The 12759-nt window shown below is 39.6% G+C and overlaps 1 protein-coding gene across 2 annotated transcripts in view; it reads left to right on the top strand.

Annotated features, from left to right (window-relative positions):
* Nucleotides 1-12759, top strand: part of LOC123511406 — a 29870-nt gene that overhangs the window by 2042 nt on the left and 15069 nt on the right. Inside the window, exons 2-12 of one of the 2 annotated variants that reach the window (XM_045267256.1) lie at nucleotides 1852-2012; nucleotides 2512-2584; nucleotides 4209-4742; nucleotides 6874-7034; nucleotides 7737-7809; nucleotides 8685-9568; nucleotides 9851-9977; nucleotides 11486-11655; nucleotides 11978-12070; nucleotides 12382-12504; nucleotides 12595-12737. In XM_045267256.1, coding sequence (XP_045123191.1) covers nucleotides 1863-2012; nucleotides 2512-2584; nucleotides 4209-4742; nucleotides 6874-7034; nucleotides 7737-7809; nucleotides 8685-9568; nucleotides 9851-9977; nucleotides 11486-11655; nucleotides 11978-12070; nucleotides 12382-12504; nucleotides 12595-12737 — 2531 coding nt within the window. In that variant the 5' untranslated portion in view covers nucleotides 1852-1862. The remainder of the gene's footprint in view (nucleotides 1-1851; nucleotides 2013-2511; nucleotides 2585-4208; nucleotides 4743-6873; nucleotides 7035-7736; nucleotides 7810-8684; nucleotides 9569-9850; nucleotides 9978-11485; nucleotides 11656-11977; nucleotides 12071-12381; nucleotides 12505-12594; nucleotides 12738-12759) is intronic. The other variant, XM_045267257.1, reaches the window with a different exon arrangement.

The following is a 12759-nucleotide window of genomic DNA, read 5'->3' on the forward strand; positions in this document are numbered from 1 at the left end:
CAAGGTGACACCCTACCCAGACAGACATCTTCCATAGACTGATTCAGATCCAGCCGCTTCCCTGCACAAACTACTCTGATTGGCTAGATTTATTATGTATTATTTTTATTAGTCAGTGGCTGCATGGTCAAACAAAAGAACCAATCACCATATTGATTTCACACATGCACAAGTAATGTGACAATGTGCATAAACAGACAGTCACACCTAATGGCGTTCCTCAGTGCCCGTCAGTCCATCATGTGCGGGTGTCACAACACATTAGCTCATTCCCCATAAAATCGTGAATCTTTTAAAAGTTGTTGTCAATGTTATAAACAATTTGTGATGTATATATGTGGGCTCAGATTACTGAGAATGAGAAGTTATTTATGATGAGAAGGGTAAGAAAAGCCATGTTGATTATGGTGAAAGATTGTGGAAATGCTTAGACATATATGTCACAGTTTATTGGTTAAAAAGAAAAAATCAGTACTGGCACTCACTGATGAAGGAAGAGATGAATAAAGTACACAATGATCATGATATACTACACAGTGAAGAGCATTTACAGCTTTTTACACTGCAAATAAGTGATGAATAGCTGAAGTAGGCCTATAGGGAGGCAGTGTAGGCCAGCTCCTTTCTTTGAAGGAGGTGTGTCTTTAGCTGCCCATCAGAGGCAAGTAAAAACATAGTTATTGGATTGGCTACTGGTAAGGCACCAGCCAGTTGTGTGCCATCTACCAATACATGTCTGAATATTTCCTCAACTCACATTACAATTTAACTTATGTTTTATAAAATATAATACGTAGCTGATTTTTCCATGATAAGGTGAGATTTCCCACTTTGTAAAAATAGGTTCTAATGAAAAAGTATAAAAGTAAAACCAGTGATGACTGACTGTGAAAAATTAGGATTTTTTTACATGACTGGCTGATTCATTGGATGCCTGAGTGATAAATCTTGATTTGGGAGGTGAGATGCTTATTATGTCTGATGTAATTTTGTGTAAAAAATTACATACCTGGATCTCTCTTTTTTTGTTTTTTTATAAGATCAGTACTTTTGTGCTCAAAACATAATGTCTTTTGCAAGTTCTCTCTCTCTCTCTCTCTCTCTCTCTCTCTCTCTCTCTCTCTCTCTCTCTCTCTCTCTCTCTCTCTCTCTCTCTCTCTCTCTCTCTCTCTCTCTCACAGCAAGCTCCTAGAAAATGTTTTTTTTTTTTTTTATATTTGGTGTCACAGTAATGAATGTTAAGAGAACATTTTTTTCTATGGTTTTTCATTAAAAGTAAACTATGGACTTTAAAAAAAGGCATCAAATATAAAAAAAAAGAAAATTTGATCTTGTTTCTTGTGGTAAAGAAAATATAAATCAAAGTGAGGTACATATGTGATCACTGACTGGGTGCAACTGTCCACCCACCTTGACCACAGTCACGTCCCACAAGTTGCCTGTTTTTTCTGCAGTTGCTGACACATTAATCTCTATTGGTTCTCCGCTTGTTTTGTGATCACTGTCTCATTAAGTGTTTATTACCTTTTCCATGTAAGTAATGTCTACTTCAGCTGTGTTATGCCACTTCTTACAGAACTACTGCTCTGGTGCTGGATTTTCTGGTTTCTCTATTCCCCTTTTTCCCTTTTTCTTCCTTGTTTATTCATATTTCACTATTCTTCTCTTCTTTTTTCATCTTCATGTAATGTAGGTTTACCACTAGACATAATTTTAAGAGTACAATAAATGAACATATCTATATTGAAACTTCAACCATTTTAGTTATTTTTACAAATTGTCTGATTTTACAAACCACCTTTCATCTAACAACAACATGAGCTACACTGACTCATCCTTGCATCCCCACAGAGACAGTGGCCATGGCCACCACAGGGAAGCACATCAACACACACCACCTCACCACTGTTAACATGAAGGAGGTGAGGCAGCTGCTTCCCTCCAACCATTGTATCAGAGAGTTTGATGAGACAGTCCCTCAAGGAGTGCAGGAGGTTGGGGACTACTTTGTGGTGAGTAGGTGTGTGTGTGTGTGTGTGTGTGTGTGTGTGTGTGTGTTCACCTCGGTCACCTGCTGGTCACCCAGCCAGTCTTCCCCATTATGGAGCGAGCTCAGAGCTCATAGACCGTGTGTGTGTGTGTGTGTGTGTGTGTGTGTGTGTGTGTGTGTGTGTGTGTGTGTGTGTGTGTGGTGAGTGGTTGTGTGAAGTGTGTACATATGCTTGACAAGTCTTTGTAGTGAGTCACTGTGTGGAGTGTATGTATTGTTACCTGAGTCTTGGATACTTAATCATGTTGATATTGCAGGTTTTGAAGGAAACTTGTGTTATTTTGTCCCAATATTTGCTGTTATTCTATTTAGTTTTAGGAAATGATGAATATTTCTTTCTGTAATTACTGTTTACAAGCCACTTAGACTAAAACCAGACAGCTGTTCTTCTTGTTAGACTTGGAGAGAGAGAGAGAGAGAGAGAGAGAGTGTGTGTGTGAATTCTCATCTTTTTGTTGCAGAGTACATTAGACCGTTTCCATGGCAAGAAGAAGCTAGGAAAGTCTTGCATGGTGCGACTCAGGCTCATTCCAGGTAAGTCAACTCTCAATTAGTGTGAGTTTGATTAATGAAATTTCAATTTAATGCAACTTGATATTTAAGTTGATACAATTAAATAATGTGATTTATCTAATTGAAAGTGGGTTAACTTGACTCGACGTCACTCACACCGTTTCTGGCGGGAGCTGAACTGAAATGCTCTTGGCTGGATTCTTAAACAGAACTTTCCACCTTTGTCAGTTGAAGGATACTGTCCAGAAGAAATCACTATTCGTAAGAGTGATCGCTGCCTTCCCACAGCTTGGGAAGGCAATGATTAGGCAGGATTTACCTTTGCCACAAAGGTTTAATTATTATTTTTTGTGAACTAATTGATTTTAGAAATATGCAAATATATAGGTTATTGTTTATATAGCATACTTTACAAAAATTGTGATTAGAACCAAATCCAGGAACAACAACAACAACAATAACAATATTGCTGCCACCAGCTTTAATCACTGCATCTCCATCTCCCACGTTTTCTGTCAGAATTCTAATTAGCTCATGATCAGTTGTATGTCTATTGCTTTATACTGTAGATTTATTTATGTAGATAGCTGGTGGACTGTCCTCTCTCTTCCCATAGCCTGCACTGTTGGAGGTGGCGATTCTCTCCCATGTTAAGGCCACTATATGGCCATCTGTGCATATATTTAGAAGCACTTTTCCTGGCTCACCAAGTCTATTAATAAATCTCACACTGCAGCAGTAATAGGGCTGATTCTCATCATTAAATTTTCCATGTTGCCTGTGGTGGAACAGTGAGGCTGCGTGGTCTGGACTGCATGGGTCTCAGTCAGCTGTGGTGATGGTAAACACTGCTACCAACCACCAGCAAATTATACTTATGGTTTATTTCATGAGATACATTAATAATAAATGTATCAATATGGAATAATATTCCTGGCATATAAAATCACACAACAAATCATCTTTCAAGAATTAATAAGATGCGCAGGCGAGAATGTGTTTTTATTGTTTTGGTGATCTAGTGATATATTAATAGTATTTTCAAGCTTTGAGTAACAAAATTCCCAAAATAAGCAGACTTTCCCATTGGCGGAACATATTTCCTTGATTACCGTTGTTTTCTATGGGAAAATTATGTTTGAATAACGCGACATCTCCAGGAACGTAACCCTCATGTTAATTGGAAGTAGAATATATATATATATATATATATATATATATATATATATATATATATATATATATATATATATATATATATATATATATATATATATATATATATATATATATATATATATATATATATATATATATATATATATATTTATAAAGTGGAACCTTGAACAGTGTACAGTTTAGTTTAGTAATCATGTTTACTTAATGTGATTTTGACATTACACGATTCCTTCAGGAACGTATCCTTGTATCTGAATCATGCAAGTCAGCAAATGAGGTGGAATGTTCATTCAGTAGCAATGGCAGTGGGAATAGTGAGTGAAACAATGATCCCATTTGCTAAAATGAGATTAACTTTATTATGAAAATTGATTGACTGAAGGTAAACTGTCAACAACTCTTTTATTGATCCCGTGCCCTGCTGAGTCTGTCAAGAGTTAACATATTCCTCCCTGTGTGCTGCCAGTATTGCAGGATGGTACCAGAGACAACAGGAGTGTGGATTGCTTCTTGTATGGGCCTTACTGCGAGGCACTGGAGGAAATGCTTTCAACGAATCTGGAGTCCCAAGGCACCTGGTCGGCGAATAGAACCAGGGAGGACAAGGTGGTGTGGATAGTCCTCCACCGAGCCTTTGTTGCGCCTTGCAGGAAGCCAAGAAAAGGTGTTCATCCTCTGATGTTTGTGGTGGGCCCTCAGACTGGTCCTGACTGCCAGATGTGGTTGTTGTTGGGGCTCACATCTGCGGAGCCTGGTACCTCTCAGGATTCCAGGCCATCCCATTCACTAATTGACCATACATCTCCACCACCATCACCAGTACTATGGCCACGATCCCCATCACCATTACCACCCCCACCAGCGTCACCACCAGCACCACCACCTCCCACCACTGTCATTGCCTCGGATGTACAGACTTCCACCTCCAAGTCAGCCTCTTCTGCTCTTTCCAAGAGACCCACATCTTCAATCCAAGATCACAGTGTCGCAGTGACCAAAGGTGTGTAACTTTGATGCTTGTGCTGTCTCTGCCCAGTATGAACTTAACAACCTTGTAATATATCTGTGTGTGTCACAGTAGATAGCTTAGGTGCTGATAATGTCTAATGTCTATTTTCTTCTCTTTATGTCTATAGAGTATGTAAGTTTGACTTGAATGTATTTAAACTTTTGAATGAGACATTTTTCTATGAATGTATTTTTTTGCAAGTAGTGAGATTTACTTTGTTCTAGTTGTTTATCTTGTGTTGGGTGCATGTCATGAGTTCATGGGCTGTTAGTGTGACATGTGTGCCTCTCAGTTGCTGCTCTATCCTCAATGGAAGGTCACTGTGAGGATTGTGACTTCAGCTTGATGGGATGTTATCACTGGTGCATTGAAATATGTAAGATTTGTTTGATTTATGTGTGCTATAAATGAATTTGACAAGCAAGATATTGGTGTCCAGGGGATAAAGCCTTCCAGTAAAGAAATTAAGTTAGGCTATGATTAAGTAGGTTTGTGTCTATGGAAGTCCAAAGAGCCCAAACTCTTCCCTGTACCTCAGTTCAGAAGTTGGGTTTCATTATGTTTAGTTGCTGTAATGGTTAGGGTGTTTGGTTAAGGTACATCTAGGTAGTTTTGTGTCTCTGAGGTGGGATCTAAGAGGCATCTTTCCCAATTAGGTTATACTATACTGTAAAAAAAAAAAAAAAAAAATCCTCAGCAGTGGCTGGCTTTCTCCTTAGATATTTCCATGTTGCCATGTGTTCTACTCTGTCCTTCCCCCACCCAAATGGAAGTTTAATTTTCTTCATGGCCACAAACCTATAGCTTGTTAGCCATAGGATGATGTCAGTAAGGGGTAGAGTTGTTATTCTTAAGATTTATTTTACTATGAAAGATACATGAGGTAAAATCCATACATGTGGAAACTTATCAGAAAAGGTGGGGAGAATAATTGGGCATGCAGGTTCAGAAAGAATTAGTGATGCATCTTGACTGGCTGACCCATCCTGTGCCACCTGTGCCTCCTCTGGGCCACACATTCATCACTGCTTCATTCCATGTGTTTAGTTTCTAAATTGCCACCTAATGGCCAGGTAGTAAGGACTTAACCATTGTAATGCCAGAAATACCAGATGTGTCAGTATCCCAAGGGGCTGCTATCTGTAGCCAGTCCATGATATGAGTGCCAGTGCCTGCTGTCTGGTGAAAGTTCTTTTTGTATGTCATCCTTTTCCTTTTCATGAAAGGAACAAAAGTCTCAAATAGTATGCCTGTATCAATTATGTTGGTGTAAAGGAAATATGCAATAACAATAAAAAGATTACAAGGTATTATGATAGAAAGGGTGTGGTATAGAATTCACTCATTGCCACTCTCACTGTTCAGTGGTTGGAGTCTGGGTCAGGATGTCATTCTTGTGGGCAGGACCAAGGCTGCACCCTGCATTGATTTCTCTTTATATATCGTTCTTTTTTTCTTTTCCACAAAGTCATTTTCCAGTATAGCGAGAATTATAGACACCTACCACATTCTTGGAGTCTCTGCAACCATACAAGGCATGGCCCCTCAGCATTATTACAGTTATGTATAGCAAGGCCACTGACTTTCTTACATGTTGTATGAGTGTTGTTATTGTATGTGACATTGACTTCTTATAAAGAATAGTCATGCTTTCTTGCTGACCTTGTTTAGATAATATAGGCTTTCATACTGAAGTAATGGTTTCCTTAAAAGTGTCTTTCAATACCTAAAGTGCTTCTTGTTTCATGAGTACTTTCATAAATGTGGGGGTTTCTGATCAGTCTGGATGTAGGCAGTGGTATAGTATATTGTATGTATTTACTCCATCATTTGGTTATAGATGATTATTGGATAAACAAGTGATTCAGCATTCAAGCTGAAAGTGATCTATAACAGCCAAACCAAGATTTCCTGATGTGTATTTTTCATGTCATATTTATAGATGAAGTAAGAACAGTCACTATGCATTGACATAATTTAAAAGTATAATGAATGAATGTATCTGAATTACAAAGTTACACATTTCGGTAACCACCACGTACCCAAAATTGTCTAATTCTACAAACCACCTTGCATCTAACAATGACATGAGCTGCCCTGACTCAGCCTTGCATCTCCACAGAGACAGCAACCATGGCCATCACAGGGAAGCACATCAACACACACCACCTCACCACTGTTAGTATGAAGGAGGTGAGACAGCTGCTTCCCTCCAACCATTGTATTAGAGAGTTTGACGAGACAGTCCCCCAAGGAGTGCAAGAGGTTGGAGACTACTTTGTGGTGAGTAGGGGTGTGTGTGTGTGTGTGTGTGTGTGTGTGTGTGTGTGTGTGTGTGTGTGTGTGTGTGGGGCAAGTCTTTGTGGTGAGTGAGTGTGTGTAGTGTGTGTTGGCTAAGTCTTGGATAATGATTAGTTATGTAAACATGGCAAATTGTGAAGGAAACTTGTTATTCTGTTTAGTTATTAAGAAGTGATGGTTTCTTTTTCTCATTTCTCTATCTTTTAATCACTTTTTCTTCAAGCCACTCCAACCAAAACCAGACATTTGCTCCTCTTGTTAGAGCTGTGGTTCCCAAACTTTTCTTTAGCGATTACCACAGTCCCCGTGTACCACCTGGTTCAAGAAAAACTCAATTCCAATGAACATCAATTTATTCACAAGTACAACACACAAGTGAACTAACAAGAAGGAACGTAACTCAGTTTAATGCTAGGGATGCATTTGTTTCTTCTCCACCAGCTGATTGATGCCATATTATCTTGTGTAAGGCTATAACCATTTTCTGAGAAATTAATGAATTTAATTGAACTAAAAATCGTATATGATCCTGAAAGTGTTCATCTTCCATCTGGAAGGCCTTTGTATCATTAGTGGTACATTTAGCACAGAATGGAAACCAGTGTTAATGTTAGAGAGAGAGAGAGAGAGAGAGAGAGAGAGAGAGAGAGAGATCAATGTGGGACTCTTATCTTTTCATTACAGACCAAGTTAAACCGCTTCTGTGGCAAGAAGATGATAGAAAATACATATAGGGTTCGACTCACACTTTTTGCAGGTAAGGTGGAGAGTAAGAATATACTTAGAAGGTAGTTAGGTGAGAGGAAGGAGAAAGAAGAGTATAGGAATGTGGAAATACAGATTGTTGATAGTAAGGAGGAGGTTGAAGGTTTGTAGAAGGTGATCTTGACTGTTTAGCAAACAAGTAGACAGTAGGAAAAGCAATAGTACAGTAAGCCCTTGTTATAGTAAACTATTTGGGGGGAGAGCACTCATGATACAAAAATTAACCTCATATGTAAATTTTGATAACAGTAGACTACACTATTTTTATTTACTATAACGTAAAGTAAAAGTTTCTTTTACTGTAATGGTAAGACAAGCACTCACGGCCACCCCCTCACCTCCCCTATATCCTACCACCCACTAATAGGTCTCCCTCTGTCTTAGAATAGTTATTATTTTAGTCAGCATTATTATTATTATTATTATTATTACTGTTAGTTTATGTTACAGGTGTAGTTCTAATTGTGGCCTAACCCAATACTACTAGTGTACCTTTGGTGTGAGGCAGTTGGAGGGGATGGGTTTCATTTAATGATAGTTTTGCTTACCAACAGGATGTCAGGAACCTAATGAGTATTATAGTTTTATGGGCAATAAGTTTGCTTAGTGTGCTAGGAAAAGTCTTGACTAAGGTGAAGATTTGTGAGGAACTGAGAGATTTAAGAAATGCTGAAATGCAAAATCTCTGATATAATTTGTCACTTCAATGCAACTGTTACCAGAAATAATGATTCCTTCTGCCAAAATGAGATTAACTTTATTATGAAAATTGATTGACTTAAGGTAAACTGTCATCAACCCTTTTATTGATCCTGTGCCCTGCTGAGTCTGTCAAGAGTTAACATATTCCTCCCTGTGTGCTGCCAGTATTGCAGGATGGTACCAGAGACAACAGGAGTGTGGACTGCTTCTTGTATGGGCCTTACTGCAAGGCACTGGAGGAAATGCTTTCAACAAATCTGGAGTTCCAGGGCACCTGGTCGGCAAACAGAGCCAGGGAGGACAAGGTGGTGTGGATAGTCCTCCACCGGGCCTTTGTTGTGCCATGTACAATGCTGAAGAAAAAGTTCCATCCTCTGTCTTTTGTGGTGGGCCCTCAGACTGGTCCTGACTGCCAGATGTGGTTGTTGTTGGGGCGCTCATCTACGGAGCCTGGCACCTCTCGGGATTCCAGTCCATCCTCTTTGCTGATTGATGATGTGTCTCTGCCGGCATCACCACTACTATTGTCACCATCACCATCACTGTCACTGTCTTCACCTGTGGCACCGCCATCTCCTCCTCTCACCACTGTCATTGCCTCGAATGTGCAGAGTTCTAGCTCTTCTACCCTTTCCAAAAGATCCACATCCTCCACCCAAGCCTCCCTGACACACTCAAGTTTCTCAAATACAAATACCAGACCCAAACCCTGCACCACAGCCCAATCCTCTGGCCGTACCTGTGCCCCGCCTTCCTCTGTTCATGGCAAAAAGAGACAGAGTAGGTACACACTGCAGCCACTGTCTGCAGGAGTGACAGATTGCAAATTTTCCACAGCAGGAGTGGTGGTGGAGTTGGTAAAGATGAGAGCTCTCACAAAGAACGGGAAAACAATCTATGACATCTTGAAGGTAGCTGACAAGACCTGCACAGAACCAGCTGCCAGCCAAACCCACTTTATGGTAAAGGTCTTCCACAATGATGGAATAGACTGGCCTGAGGACGGCATGCCAGCGATTGGCCAGGTCTTGGTGTTCAAGGATATGATGGTGAGTCTCAGACAACACAAATAATTTTTCAATGAGAATATTTTTGCAACGGTTTTCAGAAATAGTATGATTTTTTATTCTTTAGGACAAAAGTACAAATCTTTAATAATTTATAAATAAAAATTTGCAGGTATCTTAGTTCTAACTAATTAGTGAATTAAATAACTTTTTTTTGCTGATTACATGACTGATATGCTAACTTTTGTGATAACCTAAAGAAAAATTCACTTTATTGCTGGTGAATGACAATTTATACTGTGTTATCTGGGTCACCGTGTGCAGTGTAAGAAGTACAGGGGCTGTATGGAGGGCATTGTGTACACTACCAAGATGGTCTGCATCTGTACCCAGGATGAGAACAAGCAGCTCATGTGGCACTCCCACTCAAAGGAGTGTCCTGACAACATAGGCAAGTCTTTCTCTACTGTATTCTGTTGCCAGAGTGTGAGTGTGTGTGTGTGTGTGTGTGTGTGTGTGTGTGTGTGTGTGTGTGTGTGTGTGTGTATTTACCTAGTTGTAGTTTTACAGGGCCTGGGCTTTATGCTCGTGTGGCCCTGTCTCCATATCTACACTTATCCAATCTTACTTTAAAAGTATGCACACTCATTGCAGACACTACTTCTTCATTTAAACTGTTCCACGTCTCAGGATCATTTTCTCATTATCCACTTGGTCCATTCCGTTGATCAATTTATAAACTTGTATGAGATCCCCTCTTTCCCTTCTTTGCTCCAATGTTGGAAGATCCAAAGCCTTTAGTCTCTCCTCATATGTCATTCCTTCAAATTCTGGAACCATTCTTGTAGCCATTTTTTGTAGTCTCTCCAACTTCCTTATGTGTTTCTTTTTATGAGGGGTCCACACTACTCCTGCATATTCCAATCTGGGTCTTATTAAAGTACTTATCAATTTCTTCATCATTTCTTTGTCCATGTAGTGAAATGCTACTCCAATATTCCTTAGCAAATTATATGTTTCTCTAAAATTCTATCAATATGGCTTACTGGTTGATTGTTTTCTTCCATCGTCACTCCTAAGTCCTTTTCCTTTTATACTTTCTCCAGTTCTACTCCATCTCCCATCTTATAGATTCCCATGAGTCGTCTTTCACTCTTTCCCATTTCCATGACATGGCTTTTGTTCACATTGAATTCCATTTCCCACTTTTTACTCCATTCCCAGATCTTATTTAGGTCTTCTTGCAGTATTTCACAATCCTCTTTTTGCTTTATAACTCTGCACAGTTTTGTATCATCTGCAAACAGATTTATGTAGCTGTTCACTCCTTCTGGCATGTCGTTAATATAAATGAGGAAAAGTATTGGTGCCAATACTGACCCCTGTGGCACTCCGCTTTCTACTGCTCTCCACTTGGACTTCATATCTTTAACTACCGTCCTTATTTCTCTCCCCCTCAAATAATTTTCTATCCATCTCAATGTGCTTCCTTTTAAGTGTGTGTGTGTGTGTGTGTGTGTGTGTGTGTGTGTGTGTGTGTGTGTGTGTGTGTGTGAGAGAGAGAGAGAGAGAGAGAGAGAGAGAGAGAGAGATAATCATTTAAGGTAGTGTTAAATGATTGGAGGACTAATTAAATGGAAAGGTGATTTCATCACTGTTTTGTAATTGTAATAGTGAAACAGGTAGAAGTTACTTAAGTATTCCTAATGTTGCTGCATTTGAAGTATTATATGAGAGACATTGAATTGGTACAGACAAGGATAGCTATATATGGACAGTAAAAAGCAAGAGGTGTGTGGATGTGGTGCAAGGGAGACTCCAGAATCTGCCCTGATTTCATGCTGATTACATTGGTGTGGCATGTTTGTATATGTACTTGAAATATTTCATAACATCAACTAAACTTTTTTGCTCATTATGATAATATCTGCAAACATTAAACTGACCCTAACCACACAGAGCATGCTGAGAAGATGGCACTGGAGCTGTTTGATTGGTGGGCAAAAGATGGGAGCACTTTTAAATTTGGCGAGCACAATATCCAGCTCTCCTCTCGTCCTGCAGCTGTGCTTCCCACCTGTAATATCTCACAAGTTGGTGGCAAAGGACGCTTTACACTCTACTGCAAGGTGTGTATTTGTGTTTTTTTATGTTAATGGGTAGGTATATATAAAACCTGAGCTACATTTGTGTGGTTGTCTGTGTATATGTTTTCTTTTTCCTTTTCCTTGCTATAATACACTTCTTGCCTCCATCACACCTTTTCCTAGTCTATTACAAAGGCTTTTAATTCTGGACGAGACTTTTTTGTATCATTCAGTTATCTCCCTTCTTGGATTTTCCTTGTTTACCCTGAATTAGTCTTTATGTTTCACCAGTAATATCTTGGTGTGTGTGGGGGTAGGGGGTAGATTGTAGATAAACTCCTTTAACTTGTTCTTTGTATTCCAGGTTGTCAACAAGACCTTGTATCCATCACCTGTGAGACCAAGGGTTGTCCTAAGGGTGTGTGATGGCACCTGCACCTCTTTCCAGTTTGAGGAGGTGAGCACTGCTTTCTTAAAGTGCAGATCCCTGGTGACATCTTAAGAACGATAGTCGTGGAATGCACTTCACTCAGTTGCACCACCAGGAGGATGAGAAGCAGATGGAAGATTCTTTTATAGTATTGTGATGGAAAAAAATTAAGGCTTACCAGAATCTATTAGCAATCTCTCATGGCTGTTTTGGCTTAGTTTCCAAGGATTCTCTCCGTGTTGGGGTGGTGGAACACACATGATGGGAGATTGAGAATACACCAAGAAACATGACCATTGTGTTTGTATCATTACTTGTCTCATTGTTATACTTAACAGATCACCTATGATCCAAGTGTGGAGGTGGATGAGAGCCAGCTTGTGTTTGGCATTGTGGGCAGCAGGGAGGTGGACATCATGGTCAAGTGCAGTAGCATACCACCAGAACTTGAGAACTTACAGGTACATGCAATAAGTGCTTAAATTTAGGTTGCAGAGTGGATAAACTAAAGCCAAATTAATTATGTTTCTTGCGATGACATCATCTTTCAGGTTCCCAGCTATGTTAGACTCCGAGGTCTGGACTGTGTGCTGCTGCCTGGTGGTTGTCGTAGGCTCATTTTTATACTGGATGATGATGATGAGCATGTAAAGGTTTTGGAGGAAGATGACCCAGAAATACAGCTTCTCAAAAAGTAAGTCTCTACCACAACTATT

This window comes from Portunus trituberculatus, chromosome 31 (genome assembly GCF_017591435.1).
Source record: "Portunus trituberculatus isolate SZX2019 chromosome 31, ASM1759143v1, whole genome shotgun sequence".
In the NCBI taxonomy this organism is placed as follows: domain Eukaryota; kingdom Metazoa; phylum Arthropoda; class Malacostraca; order Decapoda; family Portunidae; genus Portunus; species Portunus trituberculatus.